At 37.2% G+C, this 23009-nt stretch overlaps 3 protein-coding genes across 4 annotated transcripts in view; 1 reads left to right on the forward strand and 2 right to left on the reverse strand.

Annotated features, from left to right (window-relative positions):
• The first annotated feature begins 1379 nt into the window (after positions 1-1379).
• Positions 1380-5043, forward strand: LOC117335013 (ficolin-3-like). Its single transcript, XM_033894901.1, has 4 exons — positions 1380-1868; positions 2157-2253; positions 2410-2580; positions 3180-5043. Exons 1-4 carry the CDS (start codon positions 1776-1778, stop codon positions 3434-3436), a joined length of 618 nt encoding a protein of 205 aa, XP_033750792.1. The 5' UTR covers positions 1380-1775; the 3' UTR covers positions 3437-5043.
• Positions 5044-7222: 2179 nt separating this feature from the next.
• On the reverse strand, positions 7223-14674 carry LOC117334988. The gene is made up of 2 exons (XM_033894872.1): positions 14074-14674; positions 7223-8967 (listed from the first exon to the last, which is right to left on the reverse strand). Exons 1-2 carry the CDS (start codon positions 14366-14368, stop codon positions 8570-8572), a joined length of 693 nt encoding a protein of 230 aa, XP_033750763.1. The 5' UTR covers positions 14369-14674; the 3' UTR covers positions 7223-8569.
• Positions 14675-18120: 3446 nt separating this feature from the next.
• The window catches only part of LOC117335101 (raf homolog serine/threonine-protein kinase Raf-like), a 28292-nt gene continuing 23403 nt past the window's right edge, over positions 18121-23009 (reverse strand). For both annotated transcript variants that reach the window (XM_033895023.1, XM_033895022.1), the window contains exons 5-12: positions 22444-22489; positions 21858-21968; positions 21161-21328; positions 20695-20916; positions 20340-20474; positions 19982-20111; positions 19355-19435; positions 18121-18455 (exon numbers count right to left, since the gene is read on the reverse strand). In XM_033895023.1, coding sequence (XP_033750914.1) covers positions 18390-18455; positions 19355-19435; positions 19982-20111; positions 20340-20474; positions 20695-20916; positions 21161-21328; positions 21858-21968; positions 22444-22489 — 959 coding nt within the window. In that variant the 3' untranslated portion in view covers positions 18121-18389. The remainder of the gene's footprint in view (positions 18456-19354; positions 19436-19981; positions 20112-20339; positions 20475-20694; positions 20917-21160; positions 21329-21857; positions 21969-22443; positions 22490-23009) is intronic.

A 23009-nucleotide genomic window follows, 5' to 3' on the forward strand; every position in this document is an offset into this window, starting at 1 on the left:
GGGCCCTCAAACAATAGAAATGGCAATAACAGTAACTGGGGGCCTTAAACAATATAAATGACAATAACAGTAACTTGGGCCCTTAAACAATAAAAATGACAATGACAGTAACTGGTGGGCCCTCAAACAATAGAAATGGCAATAACAGTAACTGGGGGCCTTAAACAATAAAAATGGCAATAACAGTAACTGGTGGGCCCTCAAACAATAAAAATGACAATGACAGTAACTGGTGGGCCCTCAAACAATAAAAATGACAATGACAGTAACTGGTGGGCCCTCAAACAATATAAATGGCAATAACAGTAACTGGTGGGGCCTCAAACAATAAAAATGGAAATAAAAGTAACTGGTGGCCTTAAACAATAAAAATGACAATGACAGTAACTGGTGGGGCCTCAAACAATAAAAATGACAATAACAACAACTGGTGGGCCCTCAAACAATAGAAATGGCAATAACAGTAACTGGGGGCCTCAAACAATAAAAATGGAAATAAAAGTAACTGGTGGGGCCTCAAACAATAAAAATGACAATAACAACAACTGGTGGGCCCTCAAACAATAGAAATGGCAATAACAGTAACTGGGGGCCTCAAACAATAAAAATGACAATAACAACAACTGGTGGGCCCTCAAACAATAGAAATGGCAATAACAGTAACTGGGGGCCTCAAACAATAAAAATGGAAATAAAAGTAACTGGTGGGGCCTCAAACAATATAAATGGCAATAACAGTAACTGGTGGGCCCTCAAACAATAGAAATGTCAATCACAGGACGTTCTGGACACTCAAACAATAGAAATGGCAATAACAGTAACTGGTGGGCCCTTAAACAATAGAAATGGCAATAATTTAATAGTAGAAGCCAAGACACAAGAGAAAATTCATATTAGAATCTACTGACTCTAAGCAAAGGGAAAAGAAAGACACTAAACGTTACATGTACATGTGGTTAAAGGGAGACAACCCTTACAGAAATATAAAACTCTTGCAACAATACATGTAAATAGATTTTTCTGGAATCTTCTTGAAGAGAGAGGTGTCATAATATTTGTCTACTAGTGTTTTATTGACAAATGATTGTTTACAAGAAGTGTGTTAGAAAATTCTAGAAAAGAGATGATTGGAGAATGTACTTGAAAGATTTGATAATATAATTTAAATACCATAAGAGACCAATTGTTTTTCAGAACTGATTTTCAATTGTCAAGGAGAGGTATGCGAATTTATTGGATTATTAATTGGATGATACCAAGAATTGGTTTACAATTTTCAAGGAGAGCTATATGAATTCTGTTTGATTATTAATTGCCTGGAACTTTGAACTGTGGGATTTATAAATATTTTTATTCTGGAAAAACGGATAGGAAAGGATTACTCAGGGACAGCTGTTATAAGATAAGTAATTAACAGTGATGATTTAATACACTACCTTGTACACCACTTAATTTTATTGTGAATTATCTCTGTAACTTGATTAGTTTTGTATATATCATTAAAGTGTGTTTTGAACTTAGCTGCTGGGTTTCATCTTTCTGTTATTACCACGTAACAGAGCATAATTCATGGAAAAAACGTTGAATTTCACTGCTGAATCTGAAAAAAAATGAGTTTTACCTAATAGGATAAAATGAAAAGAAAATACAATCTTGTTTATAGTCAATGTCTGTGTCCAATCAATAGTATTATACCAAGTGATACATGTATCTCCTAGAGAAAACGCTTCCTTTGTCAATCGGTAGGATTGCCCAGCTGTTCCAGTGTACCATCAATGTATCCTTCCGGAGTGTATCCGATAGGACCACCAGGGGGCGTCATTACATACTTGTTCTGTGACATGGACACTGAGGACGGACCGTGGACGGTAAGTGTAACAAACAATACATAACCATTGTCCACATTAACTTTAACCGATGTCGTTAGTTACCAGATTAACAGAGTAATACATAACCATTGTCCACATTAACTTTAACCGATGTCGTTAGTTACCAGATTAACAGAGTAATACATAGCCATTGGCTACATTAACTTTAACTGTTGTCATTAGTTCTCAAATTAACAGAATAATAAATAGCCATTGGCTACATTAACTTTAACTGATGTCGTTAGGTACCAAATTAACAGAGTTTTTTCTTGATTTGAATCAACACAGGTAATACAAAGAAGAATAAATGGTAATGTTGATTTCTTTCGCAACTGGAACGACTACAAAAAAGGCTTCGGTGATTTGTATGGAGATTTCTGGATCGGTAAAAACATAGCACCACTCTCCTAATTTTATTAAATTCTGTTCGGGATAAGAATTGAGGCTCAAATTTAAAACATCGTGCCATGGCTGATGAAGTGAATAGAACATATCGCCCTGATTGGTCCATTCATTCTCGCATTTTCTCCACGTTTCTAAGGTAACGACATCCTTCACCTCCTGACGAACTCGTTGAATATCCTACGTGTGGGTCTGGAGACCTGGGACGGGACAAGAGGATATGCCCAGTACTCCAAGTTCCAGGTAGACGATGAAGGTCAGAATTACAGATGTAATGTGTATGTACCTGGATACACTGGAAACATATCCGGTAAGTATCTCTCTCGTATACCAGAAAAAATTACAAACTTGTCGTTATTTAAAAGATACCTCCCTAAACACTGCCGAACTACATCAACTGGGGAAATAACTGGTTCCCTCCATTAGCTCTCTACTCGCCGCCAACAAAGGACGGGTCGGAGGTCACCGTGTTTATTTCCCTTTTGATTAATTTCGATGTCCAGGGACACACGTCACGTGGAAAAACGTGGAAACCCCCAATACACACGAAGCACTGGATTTCAACATCAAGAGCAAATATGTAATTTGGCTGATAAACGGAGAGGATATGGATTTTTCTGTCTAAAATGATTTCAGACAAAATGTCAAAATGTTTATTGTAATGTTGCAATTAACACTTGTTACTTCACTTAACATGCACACTTAAGATTTGGACACGTAAGGATATGAATTCTTGTCCGAGGCGGTTACTCCCTACCGGTCATCTGTGTGGCGTAAGGGGGATATATATATGAGGAGGACACTAGTCTAAAACGATTCAAAATCGGATAATTAAATTTTGAACAAATTATCTTTAAGGTATTCAGATCTAAATCGAAATATAGTTTTAAATGTTTTATCTTTATGAAGGAGAGTCTTTGGGCCACAGTGATGGACAACCCTTCAGCACGTTCGATCGAGACAATGACGTCAGTCCTCATCCTCCCCATAGCAACTGTGCCGTGACGCACCAAGGTGCCTGGTGGTTCAGACAATGCACAGGTACTAACCTGAACGGTCGTTTTCAACAGGACAACGGAGACAGCATAAAAGCGATGTTCTGGTGGCATTTCCCTCCTGGCCGAGTTAACGCTCCACTGAGGAAAGCCTGGATGATGATCCGATAGGAATATCCTCAGACATGGCTTCGGAAATAAACTGTCATAAACGTTTCCTAATTATTTCAGTCACCTGCAGGTAACACCGTGCGTGACATTTCTATTTATTTCAGTCACCTGCAGGTGAAACCGTGAGTGAAGTTTTCTACTTCATTCAAGTCCGTTGCCTATAAAAAAAAAGAGGACAAAAAGTGAACCTCATATCACTGAGTAAGACATGTTCTACTGAATTTTTAGTCCCCAGTCGACGGAAGCAGGATTATAGGTGTCCTCTCCGTCCGCCGTCTGTCTTATACGTACGTACATGTATATGTACGTGACATCAAGATACAAGTATATTCATAGTACTGGATTCAGTATCCAAATACTATAAGATACTGTGAATAATTTTGTAAAACTTGTGTGAAATTATTGAAAAGTCTATGCGCTTAACTCCATTTTATTATGGAAACATTTCAGTTCATTCCATTAGCGCTATTTTTTGTTTAATTTTAATCACTTGTGTATATTCTGGTGTTGCTCGTTTATCGTATGTATCGATCTGAGTATTAAATATACTTCTGTTCAGACACCAGTGGACAAGTTCGAATTTAAGGGTTGTTGGGTCAAGCACAAGGCCGTCGTTACTATTTAGAAAATTCTTTGTCAGCACTCTGACGTCTTTATTCTTTGTCAGCACTCTGACATCTTTATTCTTTGTCAGCACTCTGACGTCTTTATTCTTTGTCAGCACTCTGACATCTTTATTCTTTGTCAGCACTCAGACATCTTTATTCTTTGTCAGCACTCTGACATCTTTATTCTTTGTCAGCACTCTGACGTCTTTATTCTTTGTCAGCACTCTGACATCTTTATTCTTTGTCAGCACTCTGACAGCTTTCTTCTTTGTCAGCACTCAGACATCTTTATTCCTTGTCAGCACTCTGACAGCTTTCTTCTTTGTCAACACTCTGACAGGTTTCTTCTTTGTCAGCACTCTGACATCTTTATTCCTTGTCAGCACTATGACATCTTTAATCTTTGTCAGCACTCTGACAGCTTTCTTCTTTGTCAGCACTCTGACAGCTTTATTCTTTGTCAGCACTCTGACAGCTTTATTCCTTGTCAGCACTCTGACAGTTTTCTTCTTTGTCAGCACTCTGACATCTTTATTCTTTGTCAGCACTCTGACAGCTTTATTCCTTGTCAGCACTCTGACAGCTTTCTTCTTTGTCAGCACTCTGACATCTTTATTCTTTGTCAGCACTCTGACAGCTTTATTCTTTGTCAGCACTCTGACAGCTTTATTCCTTGTCAGCACTCAGACATCTTTAATATTTGTCAGCACTCTGACATCTTTAATATTTGTCAGCACTCTGACGTCTTTATTCTTTGTCAGCACTCAGACAGTTTTATTCCTTGTCAGCACTCAGACATCTTTACTCTTTGTCAGCGCTCAGACATCTTAATATTTGTCAGCACTCTGACAGTTATATTCCTTTGTCAGCACTCTGACAGTTTTATTCCTTTGTCAGCACCCTGACAGTTTTATTCTTTGTCAGCACTCTGACAGTTTTATTCTTTGTCAGCACTCTGACAGATATATTCTTTGTCAGCACTCTGACAGCTTTATTCTTTGTCAGCACTCTGGTAGCTTTATTCTTTGTCAGCACTCTGACAGTTATATTCTTTGTCAGCACTCTGACAGCTTTATTCTTTGTCAGCACTCTGACAGCTTTAATCTTTGTCAGCACTCTGATATCTTTATTCTTTGTCAGCACTCTGACATCTTTAATCTTTGTCAGCACTCAGACAGCTTTATTCTTTGTCAACACTCTGACAGTTTTATTCTTTGTCAGCACTCTGACAGCTTTACTCTTTGTCAGCACTCTGACATCTTTATTCCTTGAAGGATTTTGATCAAACTTCGCACATTAATGGCCATGGTTTTACGGACAAGTTAGGGTTTCATATTTCTTGGGTCATTGTTTTTCATGTACATTCGCGTTATTTTTGGATTATCTTTAGTGAGATTATCCTACTTTAACATAAATTAACGGAATAAATGTACCAATTTGTGTTGCTTGGAAGATTACGAGAATGTCAGTAGAAATTGTACATGTATAGTTGTGTACATGCTTCAGATGTTTGTAAATAAACAAATTAACAATAACGTTTATAAATACAATGTACATTAATGTCTATACTTACTGACCTGTCACGTGACTTAAGTCTCAGGTAACGGGAGTTCTATTTATGTCTATACTTCCTGACCTGGCACGTGACTTAAGTCTCAGGTAACGGGAGTTCTATGTATGTCTATACTTATTAACCCGTCACGTGACTTAAATCTTAGGTAACGGGAGTTATATCAGAACCGTGCATTAGGGGGATGTTATATATGTTTCTGGTTACACATATTTATGTCTATACTTACTGACCTTTCACGTGACTTAAATCTTAAGTAAAGGAATTTCTATTTATGTCTATACTTACTGACCTGTCACGTGACTTAAATCCTAGGTAACGGAAGTTCTATTTGTGTATATACTTAATGACCCGCCACGTGATTTACAACCCAAGTTCGATATTATGACAGAATGTTTAGGTCACGGGAGTTCTAATTAGTTTAAATGTAAATACTTGGTCAAGCTGTAAGAAAGTCAAACCTGTGACTTGTGCTAACACCGAATGAGAACACGTGCACGTAAATTTTGTTTTTATAGTTTATTATCATTTGATACCATGGTATTGACAACTGGTAACTTCGGTACGTGCCTCAAGTGCAGCCGATATCTTGGGGTTTTTGTTTCCGAAGGATTATGTCACTTCCGTCACGACCTAGTGTTTACAATGGGTATCTTGTCCCTATATGACTATTCCATGTAATGTTTTATGTGAGGGGAGACATTTTATTACAACTTCAGCAAATTAAACTGATTCATGAGATTCAATTATTGTTACGGGAAGTGTAACGGATTTTTTAATGAAGGCAAATTAGGTGAACGAAAGCTGTTGAACCTTGTGTGTCGACCAGTTGTTAATCACAAACCACGATGAATTAAGGGTGCTCTGTTTCCTAGACTTTGATTTTATCAAAGGGTTATTTATTTACTTTTCATATATCCCTGTTGTACAAATTATTTACTTAAGTATTCGTCTGTTAAAACAATAACATCAAATTCATTGTACTTATGTTAGCATTGTTATCAGATCAAACATACACACATTGAGTAATAATATATTATATAGACCGTAGGTTGGATTTTTTTTGCTAAGTCCCTGTGTATTATTGTCACAATTACAGACTATTCATATTATTGATGATATATAAATACTGTATCAGATCATTAAGAACGTCCATAGCGTTTTACTACTGTGTGGACTCTGTACACAGTTATCAATATACTTATCGGTATGTGATTCTTTCTATTAACTTAATTTTCTCCTTTTGTCTTCAGTATAAAATTACATTGTAGACATAAACAGTCAGAACTGCGGAAGAACTTTACCAAAACTCTCATCTTGACTTTATCATAATTATATTGTAGATATTTCCAAATTTCAACACTAATGATTTTATTGGAGTCATGAAACTAATTGACCTTTATTCAAAGTTTTAATGCAAAATAATGAATCCCATGCAACGACATCACTTCTAAAAAAGCAGACATTACACTAAAACAAACGAACCAAATCGACACCGAAGTATTCCGAATGACGATGGTAAGAATCATTCGGAACACCACGAAAGCGGTCCTACTTCATCGAACTTTTCGTTTTGATAATTCCGTTTCGATTTAGCCATGCGTCACGTGGAAATATACATAATATATATGTAGAAACATTTTACGGGTGATACACTCGTTTCATTATCGACAACACCTTGACCTAGAACATACTTTATAAACATGTTAATATCAATTTATGATTATATCTCTACGTTAGGGTGAGTCGGCGCATGTTCTAGTAAAATTGATGTTGAAGTCGTATGTTTTCATCGGCAAAGATTGTATCAATATCGTTACTTTGTTCCTGCTTCAGGGTGTACCTTTACACGTGTCGGAAGACTAATGAATTCATTATCACTCAATAGGGAAAAAAGAAATGATTCGTGTTGTAGTTAAAAATCTCTATACATCAACATGTCAGATACAGAAAATCAATGATGGTATGTGTTTATCTATAATTGTAACAGTGTACAGTTTGTTTACAAACTATTTAATTGAACATCACAGTCTGTTTTATCTTGTCAGCTCAATAGTTTTGTAAAAGTGGTATATCATGCTGCGGTGTGTGGTTTACATTGCATTATTAAAACTGTCCCAGGTCAATAAGTTTGTAGTTGTCAGAGCGTGTTGTCAACAAAGCTTCCTTTATATCTTATACATGGACCTATGTTCATGTTTACATTTCACATGCTTCGTCATTTTAAAAACAGTTCCAGGCCGAAGAATAGTCAGTATAATGTAAGAATCCCACCGCATGTTATTCCGAGCAATTGGGTTTTCATTGTTTTGCCCAAGGTCAGCTACAACAACTCCTGCGACCGTTTCTCATCTTCCAGAGGACAACAAAATATCCCGATTCGGGATCGAGCCAAACACCTCGGATTTTCACAGTAATGATTGGGTAGGAATTGAACCACACATTGGATCTCCGCCCTTAGGGTCGGGATCTAACAACAAACATCTGACCTTCACCTCTAGGATAGGGATCGAACCAAACACCTCTGACCTTCATCTTTAGGATAGGAATCAAACCACACACCTCTGACCTTCACCTTTAGGGTAGGGATCGAACAGCACACCTCTCACCTTCACCTTTAGGGTAGGGATCGAACAACACACCTCTCACCTTCATCTTTAGGGTAGGGATCGAACCACACACCTCTCACCTTCACATTTAGGGTAGGGATCGAACAACACACCTCTCACCTTCATCTTTAGGGTAGGGATCGAACCACACACCTCTCACCTTCACCTTTAGGGTAGGGATCGAACAACACACCTCTCACCTTCACCTTTAGGGTAGGGATCGAACAGCACACCTCGGTGTATTTTTTTTTTTTTTTTTTTTTTGTCAATCTCTTCTGATTCACATTACGCATTGGCTATATATCCGCGCTGATTCTGGAAACAAAGTCATTCGGAATGGCATTGTTTACCTCAACAATCTAATACCAGCAAATTTACACTTCGTTGGTCGCAGTAATCTACTATCGCCATTATACAGAGTTATACACACCCGGTCTCGCATGAACAGTTTTAGGATTACTTCTCGTTCACATTTGTTGTTGTCGGAGCTGTTCGTACAATCAAACGTAGTTCGTTTCCGGACTTCACCGTTCACCATCAAATCAAGAGTTACGTCCCTTACCTCAACCAAGACCACTCGCCATGTTAGGAGGTACATACCCGACCGAGGGCATATGAAAGTACTTAAATGTCGCTTGTAACCTCTTCCGTAGTTCATGGTGATTTTTTCGAATGGAATGACGTCATTTACCAGAGGATCTCTGCATGTGCGCATATAGGCTGAGAATGCAACAACAGCTAGACCTGTAGATATTAAAAAATATATGTAATGTGAATGTATATATATAAAACATCATATTCATATTTGAGGTAGTGGCAACTTTGTGGTGTTCAGACGATGAAATATTGTCGAAATGGCATGTGTTTATGGATGAAACAATGGTCTTGTCGGCGCAGTGAAAATACATTCTATGTATATAGGATTTTATTGAAAGATAAGTGTCGACCTTTTTAACGAGTAGGATGATGTTTTGTACACTCATCAATCGAGAAAATTAAAAAGTGTCGATTTTTCGGCATACATGTATGTTGTAAATGTATTATTGGTGTTCGAGAACGGAGAAAATACGTTTGATAACATTTTTAAAAATGTCGTATTCAAATCCAATATTTTGATTCAGAAATGATTTGTTATTTCTAAATTCGATTTTATGATTTCCGGAAATCTCAACCGGTGACCGGATCCATCTTTTGTAATTGCTTTGTAATTATGAACTGGATTTGGGGAGAAAATAAAAGGAAGCAATGGAGGCGAAACGTGTTGTCGTGTTTTAGTGCTAATTCCCAATACATAGCGAACTTCCTCTCGTCACTGTATATGATGTCTTTTACCGGATGATAATGTAGCTCTCTAAAATGGTGTATTTACACAATGACATGTACAAATACTCAGGCACTGTGACAAATTACCAGGTCCCCGTGTATACCAATTGTACGTTTGATCCCTTTGGGCGAACCTGATTTACAGTACAGCGAGTAATTGTGTTCCCTTTGGGCGAACTTGATTTACAATACAGCGAAGTAATTATGTTCCCTTTGGGCGAACCTGATTTACAGTACAGCGGAGTAATTGTGTCCCCCTTTGTACAGAGCGCAGTAACTGTGTTCCCTTTGGGCGAACCTGATTAACAGTACAGCGAGTAATTGTGTTCCCTTTGTACAGAGCGCAGTAACTGTGTTCCCTTTGGGCGAACTTGATTTACAATACAGCGGAGTAATTGTGTTCCTTTGGGCGTACGCATTAGTCATTGAACCGGCCAGCAAGATGGTAACCAATGAGAAGGAATGTTTATTATTACGATTTAAGAATATTTGATTTAACCATATCTTTGATAAATTGCAAACAAACAATTTGAATAAGATACGAGTTAAAATAAACTTCTCTCGTAGACCTAGTATATGTCATTGTTTGAGAATAGAAAGGTTTAGACTCAATTGATACACAGTAGCCCTTCCAAAAGACGGGAAGGGTACGTAGATGTACATGTACGTGCTATGTATAATAGATAGAGTCTTAATAAATTTTAAATTTTTGTTGTTTCTTGTTTATATAACATAGGATTTTTAAAAAATCCTTCTTTCAAATGCGATGGTTGATATCCATATACATGTACGTTCTACTTATGTACTGAATTCGATAAGGGCGATGTCGTGACAAATGGTGACACTGACAGACACTTAAAGTGCTATCACACTGAAATGCCACACCTGGACTGGGTAGTGAGACACCACATAAAAACTGACAAGAGGAGAACCAGTTAGTATCGCCAATTTTATATCTTTAGACTTTAGTTTGTCTCGGTCAGGGGACCAAACCCACAAAATCACAGAGCCAAACGCTTGATTAGCTGTTAGAAGTGATACCAAGACAAGAGAGACATTCTGAAGAAAATGGTTAGAGAGGAGAAATGTCAAATTAAATCGACTCCGAGGTAGCCAGTTGCTTTGAGCTTTGCCTCACTAAATGTAGGCGTTTATATAACAGTTTGTCACAATTTGGTCAAAAGGTGTCTTGAATTTCTGACTTCAGCCAGTGTAGATAGCAGTTTTTCACGCGTTTTGTGGTTTGAAAAATCACGCTGAATCCCCCTTCTTGCTGTTTTTAGTCTCGCCTACGTCAATCAAGTTTGATAACCGTTAAAGTCAACAGGCCTTTTATTAGTCAGGTGTTCGTGCTAAATACTCACGCCAAATTCTGAAAACACAGTGTAATTACCTGTGATTGATTTTATTGATAAACATAGCAAATGTTTATAGTAATGTTCCAACGCTACCTGTCCTTCTATCCAACCTAAACAAAGACCCCGACAAGGCGTTGAATTTCATTCCGTTGCAGTCTCAGATGATACGGTGTAAGAATTGTATCTGTAATCATTGTGTGAATCTAAAGACATGACTTATATATTGGATCTTCGTATCTTATCATTTGTTCTTCCCAATACCTCCCTTGAAAATGACTTGATTAGGCCTCCCTTGACAATGCCTTCCTTTACAATGCCCCCCCCCCCCCCCCCCCCCCCCCCCCCCCCCCCTTGACAATGCCCCCCTTTGACAATGCCCCCGTTGACAATGTTTCCCTTGACAGCCTCAATCTCAATCTTGCTTTGGCATTGGCCATCATTCGCCCCTATTATGAAGGATATGGTTCTATATACAAAGACGTTATAAATTATCTTCGACACTTGGCTATTTTTGCTTAGGGCTCAGCACTGAAAGTACCTGACCAACCCCAACCCCAACCCCACCCCCTACTCCACTCGGAAAAGTCTCCTATTTTTCGTACAACCACAGCCGTGTGTTATGTTTGTCTGTCTATTTATATAGTAACTTATATATAAATGAGCACTCCATTTGTTACCATGGCACAGACGTTTGTAAGTGGTACCAATTTCACCGAAACTCCTTCAACTTACTCTGTCAAATTTGGCGCAAAAGAAAAAAACGGACAGACGGACGGACAGACAGACAGACAACCTGATTACTATAGGGCACCACATCTTCGATGCGGGGCCCTAATAAACCAGGTTATTTATTAAACAAAATTACAGTTAACCTGGTTATTGCTACAAATTAAAATCAATCAGGTTATAAGATTAACCAGGTTATAAGTACAAACTTCAATGGGAAATTTATATAATTAACCAGGTTATTAGTACAAACTACAATAAGTTATATAATATTATATTCAACTTAGGTTATTAGTATAGGAGCAGTTGATGGTGATATCACGTCGGAAAACTAAGTAAGCACAAACATTTCATGTTATTAGATGATTTGTGCTGAATAAAGCCTTTTGAATAATGATAGGATTACATTCCTTTTCTAAAAAAAAAAGTAAATGACAATTTTATACCTTTTAAATCCTTCAAACGAATTTAAATTGTTGAAGCAATCAAAGTTTCCAATTGAGAACAAGATCATTCATTGATAAGAAAATGTCAAAATTGTTTTGACTGCTAAAATCCAAAAGGGTCGATTACCTGGCATTTTGAAGCCGACCCAGGATGACCTTGACCGTTGACCTTTGAACTTGTGACCTTGAACTATGAGTTTGATCATTCTGTCAGTTAACTCTTGGTTTATTTCTTGACAACTTTGCATAATCGAATAGTAAACAGTTAAAAACAACAAAGATCCAGTATTTTCATGTTAATGTTAAAATCCAATATGGCCGCCTAACAGCCATTTTGAATCCGATTTGCATGAAATACTACACATCTGATCTAGGATGCATGAGGAATGATCAGTTCCAATTTGATACAAATCCTTCATCTCCTTCAATCATTTTTGTGCAGAAGAAAAAAACGGACAGACGGACGGACAGACAGACAGACAGACGGACAACCTGATTACTATAGGGCACCCGCATCTCTCGATGCGGGGCCCTAATAAACTTCTCTCGTAGACCTAGCATATGTCATTGTTTGAGAATAGAAAGGTTTAGACTCAATTGATACACAGTAGCCCTTCCAAAAGACGGGAAGGGTACGTAGATGTACATGTACGTGCTATGTATAATAGATAAGGTCTTAATCAATTTTAATTTTTTGTTGTTTCTTGTTTATATAACATAGGATTTAAAAAAAAATCCTTCTTTCAAATGTGATGGTTGATATCCATATACATGTACGTTCTACTTACGTACTGAATTCGATAAGGGCGATGTCGTGACAAATGGTGACACTGACAGACACTTAAAGTGCTATCACATTGAAATGCCACACCTGGACTGGGTAGTGAGACACCACATTAAACTGACAAGAGGAGAACCAGTTAGTATCGCCAATTTTATATCTTTAGACTTTAGTTTGTCTCGGCCAGGGGACCAAACCCACAAAATCACAGAGCCAAACGCTTGATTAGCTGTTAGAAGTGATACCATGACAAGAGAGACATTCTGAAGAAAATGGTTAGAGAGGAGAAATGTCAAATGAAATCGACTCCGAGGTGGCCAGTTGCTTTGAGCTTTGCCTCACTAAATGTAGGCGTTTATATAACAGTTTGTCACAATTTGGTCAAAAGGTGTCTTGAATTTCTGACTTCAGCCAGTGTAGATAGCAGTTTTTCACGCGTTTTGTGGTTTGAAAAATCACGCTGAATCCCCCTTCTTTCTGTTTTCAGTCTCGCCTACGTCAATCAAGTTTGATAACCGTTAAAGTCAACAGGCCTTTTATTAGTCAGGTGTTCGTGCTAAATACTCATGACAAATTCTGAAAACACAGTGTAATTACCTGTGATTGATTTTATTGATAAACATAGCAAATGTTTATAGTAATGTTCTAACGCTACCTGTCCTTCTATCCAACCTAAACAAAGACCCCGATAAGGCGTTGAATTTCATTCCGTTGCAACTTAGTCTCAGATGATACGGTGTAAGAATTGTATCTGTAATTATTGTGTGGATAAGACATGACTTATATATTGGATCTTCGTATCTTATCGTGTGTTCTTCCCAATACCTCCCTTGAAAATGACTTGATTAGGCCTCCCTTGACAATGCCTTCCTTTACAATGCCCCCCCCCCCCCCCCCCCCCCCCCCCCCCCCCCCCCTTGACAATGCCCCCGTTGACAATGTTTCCTTGACAGCCTCAATCTCAATCTTGCTTTGGCATTGGCCATCATTCGCCCCTATTATGAAGGATATGGTTCTATATACAAAGACGTTATAAATTATCTTCGACACTTGGCTATTTTTGCTTAGGGCTCAGCACTGAAAGTACCTGACCAACCCCAACCCCAACCCCACCCCCTACTCCACTCGGAAAAGTCTCCTATTTTTCGTACAACCACAGCCGTGTGTTATGTTTGTCTGTCTATTTATATAGTACTTATATATAAATGAGCATTACCTCGTCGTTTCAGTTTTCCTTTTCGCACATCCGGGGCTTTATCGGTGGAAATTGGTTTGCTAACGATTTCACCTTCCTCCGGCAGTGTATCCGAACTACTTTCAGCTGTCCGTTGCTCTGTCCGGAAGTTGTTTCTCGGAATCGCTTGGCATGATTTAGCGGAAGTAAGATCCGTGGATTCACGTGAATGTTTATTTATTGATGGAACGGAAGTGACGCATTCAGCATCATCAGATTCACACAGTCCCTCTGAAGACTCTTCCTTACTTGACTGATACTCTGCAAGTTTGTCCATTGTAGTTATTCAATAAAACATTAGCCTGGTTATTTGTGGTCATATATCAATTCAGAGATCAATAAAACATTAGCCTGGTTATTTGTGGTCATAGATCAATTCAGAGATCAATTCGGATAAGACTAAGTAATTCAGTTTTTACCAGCAGAATGTGTCGAAAGCATACACCAACTGCTACCGAATACATGTACATGGGATTATTATGAAAAACATGTCCAAATTCTCCTTAAAAACGAATTGTATAAGCGGGATCCGGATTAGAAAGATTCTCATGCAATCGTCAGCACTGGCGTAAGATAGAGTTGTTCGTAAATGTAACCGGACTGTCCATAAGGTGTGAGATAAGATGTAGTTTAAAGGCTGGGAAAATATGTAATACCAACAGATGTTGATAAGATGTCCCTCAGGTGTCGCTAATTTGTCTTATAAACTGACACGGCTAGCTCTGATATCGGAACCCTTGACAAAGAGACGAGTTTTAATCACAGGGACTTGGCACAAATTTCCAATCCACGGTCTAAATTTAGAATATTATTATAATTATGTATGGATGGACCGACAGACCGCGGATTTGCGATTTATGACAAAACCATGTGTGTATAATATCTCATCAGAGCTACAAACCGATCATAGGTTACTGTAGCTATCTGTCATAACGTTTAAATGGACAACAAAATAAACAAAACCCGTCACATTTTTGTGATTTTTTTTAATTATGTTTGCATAAATATTGTGAATAAAGTCAACTTTCAAAATCACAAAATCCGATATCACAGTCTCAAACGTTGGGTACATACTATCATACAAACGCTTCCAAACAAAATTTAATTGAAAGAAAACTCGGCTATCAATTAATGATAATCGAAATGATATTTCTTGCTTCAATTAATACACTGACCCCGATCTTCTTACAAGAGTTAGTTCCCTTTACATACTACACGTGGAATTACACGTGATCGACCTTTTTCGCCCGCCTTCGTTTTATATGTCATGCGCATGCGTGTTCCAAATGCACTGATAAAATATATAATCATACAATCATAAATAATAAATTACTTACTACACTTAGGTCAAGATATAAGAAAGAGATTGTTGGATTGTAAATCAGTACCCAGATGTAAGAACATATTAATAAATATATTAACTCTTATCAAATAAATAAGTGTTCAACAAGAAGAAAAACCTATTATTAAAGTGAAATCTCATTAATCCGAATTCATGAATATATGTATTACTCAATAGCCATGACTTCAACTATTGATCAGGAGTTGTATTTAGAATGTGACGTTCTCCCAGATGTTCCAAAACTAAACCAAAAACCAAAAAACATAAAACGATCCGAGAAAAGGCGCATTTCCTGTATATCTTGTGTGTGACTAAGAAATGATAGAGTAGGTAATATTTGGTCCAATATAGTTATCTGATCCGAACAACTTCAATTGGTGTAGCTAGGAGTTTTTGTCAGAAACTGATTCCGTTCAAAACATCTCTGGGAATATGTTCGGACTAAAACATCAATCAATCCCTACATTTCCCTATAAAACATTATCTCAGTTCCTTATAATGTTCAAGATGAGGTAAATAAATTTGAGAGGGGATTGATTAATTGCTAAGTATATGTTGTGCGGAGAAACGTGGATAAATTCCTCATTACAGAAGGCACATAGTAGATATGGAAATATTGCAACCTCCGAGACGAGATCAGGGATCTCAACCCGACGGGTGGGACTCTAAAGATGACAAACACGAGGTTGTATAACAACGTTTCTTCCACAATACCCTGTGTTATTCAACTCACAGACCATCAGTTAATCATTACAGCTGTTGATTAACAATCTGTTTATACCACACGTGGTATAAACTCTGTACGCATTTCGATTGGCTAACACGGTGAACTTTGACCCAAGCTGCAATTGTTATTGACGTCATCAATAATCTATTGACGTCACATCACCGGGTCCCGGACGTCACCGGTACACTTTATTTGCATACGCGAAATTATACTTGGCCACGTTTCCCTTTGATTCAAGCCGATATTATCTATTTCTACCACAATACCCTGTGTTATTCAACTCTCAGACCATCAGTTAATCATTACAGCTGTTGATTAACAATCTGTTTATACCACACGTGGTATAAACTCTGTACGCATTTCGATTGGCTAACACGGTGAACTTTGACCCAAGCTGCAATTGTTATTGACGTCATCAATAATCTATTGACGTCACATCACCGGGTCCCGGACGTCACCGGTACACTTTATTTGCATACGCGAAATTATACTTGGCCACGTTTCCCTTTGATTCAAGCCGATATTATTGTGGTAGAAACAGGTCACACGACTCGAAATTGTTGGATATGGAATTTATTTCACACTCGTAAGTTATTTTTTAAAAGTTGCAAAAAACACTCGCTAAAGCTTTTGTCTTTTGTAACTTTTAAAAAATAACTTACTCGTGTGAAATAAATTCCATATCCAACAACAACTCGTTGTGTAACCTCTATTTCTACCACAATACCCCGTGTTATTCAACTCTCAGACCATCAGTTAATCATTACAGCTGTTGATTAACAATCTGTTTATACCACACGTGGTATAAACTCTGTACGCATTTCGATTGGCTAACACGGTGAACTTTGACCCAAGCTGCAATTGTTATTGACGTCATCAATAATCTAATGACGTCACATCACCGGGTCCCAGACGTCACCGGTACACTTTATTTGCATACGCAAAATTATACTTGGCCACGTTTCCCTTTGATTCAAGCCGATATTATTGTGGTAGAAACAGGTCACACGACTCGTGATTGTTCGATATGGAATTTATTTCACACTCGTAAGTTATTTTTTTAAAGTTGCAAAAAACACTCGCTAAAGCTCGTGTCTTTTGTAACTTTAAAAAAATAACTTACTCGTGTGAAATAAATTCCATATCCAACAACCACTCGTTGTGTAACCTCTATTTCTACCACAATACCCTGCGTTATTCAACTCTCAGACCATCAGTTAATCATTACAGCTGTTGATTAACAATCTGTTTATACCACACGTGGTATAAACTCTGTACGCATTTCGATTGGCTAACACGGTGAACTTTGACCCAAGCTGCAATTGTTATTGACGTCATCAATAATCTATTGACGTCACATCACCGGGTCCCGGACGTCACCGGTACACTTTATTTGCATACGCGAAATTATACTTGGCCACGTTTCCCTTTGATTCAAGCCGATATTATTGTGAGTTATTTTTTAAGAGTTGCAAAAAACACTCGCTAAAGCTCGTGTCTTTTGTAACTTTTAAAAAATAACTTACTCGTGTGAAATAAATTCCATATCCAGCAACTACTCGTTGTGTAACCTCTATTTCATAAACCAAATGATAACATAGTCCACTTACATACATGTCGGGATTGCAGAAAAAAACCAGTTCAGTATTTTTAAGTAATGACTTCCGTGTGATGGGAAAATGTAATATTAAAACCAAGTATCCGGAATTTTTAATTGAAATCATGGCTATTGCCAGTATTGGGGACATGTTTACCTTAGCAATCCGGAAATTCTTTTATTCGGATACACTGCATTTATCAATAAAATATAGCATCCGGGTTATAGAGATTACACTTTAGGATTATAAGACGGAAAAATATGGATCAACAATGATAAAATACAAAATCTATGAGAAAAGTAACAACATTGACAACATGTCGAAATCACTTGAGTTGAAACAACAGTATCACAAAACATGCATAAAACAAGAGATCGGATTTAATGTTTAAGAGATCTTTCTGAAACAACTGTTTAAAATTCTGGTACCAAAAAGCGTTTCTTTCGAGCTCCATAAACACAGATAACTGATCACAATCGTAACGCGCACACATTGATGACGTTCTACTCATGATTTGCACACAGCACTGAGACCAAGGTGTCCTTTTAGTTGTGCGTCGTGCCGTACTTAGTCATGTATCAAACCGTTGTGTTTGCAATTATATCATATATTGTACTTCCTCCTTGGCTTTCTAAAACAAACACGATCTGTTCAAGTTTTCCGGATGAGAAATACTGTGCTGTTTATGCAGAGATACCTGAAAGAAAAAGAAGAAAATTGTCGATAAAAACTGAGCAGAGCAGAGCTGAGAAAAGAATTTATTCATCGGCAGATTGTTTATATTGGCCTGTTTCGACTTAATGGTGACCGTTTTCAAAATAAGAAAAATAGATGTCAAAAACTGAGCTTTTGAATACATTAGATATATGACATAAAGATATGTTTATTTGCGAAAAATGTGTTAGATAATTGCAATGGATATTTCATTATATGGGTGTTTTGTTGCATAAAATTCACTTTATTTGTTTTCGTAATCGGTCACAACGCACAGCGTACCAATGAACAATGGTATTCTATGTTCGTACTGTGGGAATCACAAGAGGCCACGTGACATTTTAGATGTATTTTATTATGATATTCTTTACATTTCAAAAATCTCTTAACAACACTACCAAAAATCGCTATCGCCCATCATCTTGCATTGATAGTGTGTTTATAGCCGTATGGTACAAAGTTATGTCATTCATATATGCTATACATTTTCTACAGTTGCAATGTATGCTATCTTAAATGTGTACAATACAATTCGAATAGTCTATAGAAAGGCATGCGCTACCGAATCCATAATAAAAATATGGAGATACCATGTTTAGGTCTAAGAAATTAATACATTGTCTTTCTGCAAACATACAGGAAAAAACTAGTGAAGGTTGGTGGGGAAATAAGTTTATTTCTTTAAATAGTTAATTACTATAAGGTTATATAGCCAAGCAATCTTGACTTTAATAGTTCTTCGTTGTAAATGGTAAAAAAAACTTCTAAGAATGCACAAAAATACAGGGTCGGTAGGGTTAGCGGAAACATAGGTACAATGTATCTATATTTCAGGCCGTATATCAAGAACTAGAAACGATAACAGATAACAGGAAAACTTACGTTCCGATGAAGTTCTCGGCTAATTTCAGCAAACGTTGGCCTCTTCTTTGGATCATGTGACCAACTAAGATCAATCAAATGCTAAAAACAAAAACAAAATAATAAACAAACGTCAATACACAAAGTTTACAAGTAGAGTATTTTTAGTGAAGCTATTTTGCAGACACCAAGTTATACACGTGTATTTTACATAGCCAGATTTTCATACGGCCTGTTGATATTATGACAAATATTTGCCTGACGTCCGGTACCTGGTAATAGGGTCAGAGGAAACTCTTGCTACATAAATAATGTGGCATTTACTGTACACATCACATTTTCTTTATCTAAATACATACATCACAGATATACACACACATGTAATGATATTTGTCAAACAGCATTTCTTTTCATCTTTGGCCATTGCACTCGGACAATTACAACGACCTTATATGGTTACATAGGCACCTGAGTATGACCTTTGCACTTATCGTCTAAAATTTTGATTCGTCAACGTAAAGGTATGACGTATTACATCGCGTAACACTATTTGTTAATTGCCTTAATCTTTGACCTATTCATTGGTAGATAAAGTATGCATTGTATATTTTCAACAGCAGTATTCATGGCCTTGGCCCCTGAACTTACCGTTAAAACTCGAGTAGCGTTGATCTTGTCTAGCGGCTGTTTTTGATTTGCACAAGTCTTCCAGATGATCGTTTCCGGTTGCAGACCGTAATAGGGGAACTGGCCAGCCATTATCTCGTACATCAAAGTCCTGTGAACAGTCATACAGATATAAGATGAAGACAAAAAGATACAGAGTTCGTGTGTGTTTCAGGTTCCTTCCTACCCCATGTGGTCATTTTCTGTACCGCCCCTTGTATCACTCTGAGTCACAACAACTAACAAAGTTTAACTCAATGGTTCGTTGGGAGAAAGTTATACCAGTGTCCCCAAATCTATCCCTAGTGATTCCACTTCAAACCTATCTCGATTCACTTACCCGAACGCGTACACGTCTGTATGGATACTGTATTCAACTGTTGCTACAAGTCGTGGTGGTACCACTTTCATACTGGATAACACTTCCGGTGCAATGTAGGTCAGCTGTCCACGTGGAACGCATGCGTACTGGGATCTAATAAAAGGAAAAAGAAGAGATTTAAAAAGATAGACTTCTAGCTGTTTATAATTGTAACTAACAATAATATGTCACCTTTATTAATATGATTTAAACGAAACACAAAATATAAGTGATTTGGAATAAATCTAGCTCTAAACAATGTCTAGGCGGAAATATGTCAATCAACGAATAAATAGTAGAGGGTACAAAACAAAGGGAGATAAACTTGAATTACCTGTCTGAATTTTTATCAGCTATCCCATAATCCATCACACTGACACGTGCCTTCGGACACATGAAGACATTGCGCGTGCTGAGACATCGTATGACGATGCCCTTAGCGTGAAGGTAGCCCAAGCCGTGCGCCACCTGTCGGAGACATTGGATCTTATTTTGTAAGTTCATTTTCTCTTTCCGTCTGTGTATTTGGTCGTACAGCGAAACGCCATCTTGAACACTGAAAAGAACACGGAAATATCGATCGATATTAATCATTGATATGTGTTAATAAGTTGTCATATTTCAAATTGTGATTGAAGGCTCCCCTTTATCTGAATCAAATTGTCTAGAAGCGACTTTGTTGTGCTAACTGGTCCAATTTAAATCTCAATTTATCGTTTTAAACTTAGCCTGTTGTCTAATCCTTTTGTTAATGCATTGCTTTAATATTTTCTATGGTATATATCAAAATCTATATTAACCTTAGCACTACAGCAAAATGGTTCGGGTCCACGCATGCGCCCATGAAAAGTGCAATATTTTCATGCCGCACTCTGTGAAGTTTCGTCACCATGCTCCAGAAATCACGTGATTCCTCCTTCTTCAGTGAGCCAAAATGATGTATGTTTACGTTCCCATGCCAACGCCCACTGTTAAAAAACAATAAGATATATGTAAGATATATAAGGATATCAAATGAGTTATCATTATATATGAATATGTGGGATTTTATGAAATCAAGTCTTAGGAGGTTTTTTTTATATGCAAATATATTCGCGGGCCTTAATGAGGGGAAAATTAAACTCCGAGAACGAGTCTCATAAAATCATAAAAACAAATGAAAACAAATAATATAATATAATTCTATGACATGACTCAGAAGTATTCCGATAGGTTTTATATTAAATGTATTTACAATGTACGTACCTAACACTTTGATGATATAAGCGATGATTTTCATGATTCATTTTGATATAGATATTCCGAAAATGGTCCTATACATACCTCCAATTAACATATTAAGTGCAAAGACTGTATTTATATCATTTAAATATGTTTTTTAAATACTTGTGCTGGTTATCTTTACTGGTGTATTATACCAAATGCGCCAGTAACTTTATAATTTGGGTGGTAACCATGGAAATGTGATTAAGATGTTTCGTTATTAGCTATATTTACCGATAAATAGAGCATGTGCGCCCAGATTTGAGCAATTCTTCGTGCTCTAAATCCTTATATGGGATGAGGAATTCACCTGCGTTGCCATGGAGACTTTCAGAACACGACAGCCTGGAAAGTTAAAGACAGGATGTATTATTTGACAGTTATATCCAACAAAACTGATACTAATCATATCGGCAACTGTCATCTACGTATTTCACAATCAGATTGTATGTCACGACCACAGGTAACTGAGGCGGGTTCTTAACCAGTGGTCCATATACAGTGTATATTATCATAGGTTAGATACATATCATACAAAAGGTTCTGATTTCGTGCAAAGTCGCTGTGATCGCGACTGATATATCTCATATAAAAAGTGTCGTATTCAATTAAGACATTTGATGAACTGACAACCCTGTCACAGAAAATAACTTGGGAAAAACTTATAATACTGTCCCAGTTGGAATATTGGAATAGCATTATTGTAATGAGGAATGTATTTCAGTTTTTTTTTCTAAATGTAAAAGTGCGAGCAATACATATGTATTATTATCGTATTATAGTATTATCGAATTCCGAAAAAGACTTATGTTAATCTTACCTTGTACCTAAACGTCCGTCATCTTCAAATACCGAATCAAGATCTTCTGTAGATAAATAAAAATATCCTGGTTATTTTTATAATTAGGATGACGTTACATCCGGATCATCTACAGAATGTGATATTGCCAACTCCCAAAATTACATGCAAAAATTGGCATTCTGAAGAAGAGGGAGTCCCTTGCTAACACTCTTGATACATGTATGTATAGGCATGGACCGTATGTATAGGGAATATATATATTAGTTAAGTCCCTTTGGACAGTACAAGTAATCGTAAGTAATCGTAAGTTATCGTATAGGCATGGACCGTATGTATAGGGAATATATATATAAGTTAAGTCCCTTTGGACAGTATAAGTAATCGTAAGTAATCGTAATCTGTTGTGATATTGTTAAACATGTATTCTAAGTAATCATTTCTTGTGACACGATTGTTGAACAGATAGGTTTATAGTCTGCCACGGAGAGGGGCTAATTAGTTTGAGCTGAGGACACAAAATAATGTGGCAAAACAACCCCTTGTTAATACAGCGTCTCGGGGCCTCGTTCAAATTCCCTATAGGT

This window comes from Pecten maximus, chromosome 9 (genome assembly GCF_902652985.1).
Source record: "Pecten maximus chromosome 9, xPecMax1.1, whole genome shotgun sequence".
Taxonomy (NCBI): domain Eukaryota; kingdom Metazoa; phylum Mollusca; class Bivalvia; order Pectinida; family Pectinidae; genus Pecten; species Pecten maximus.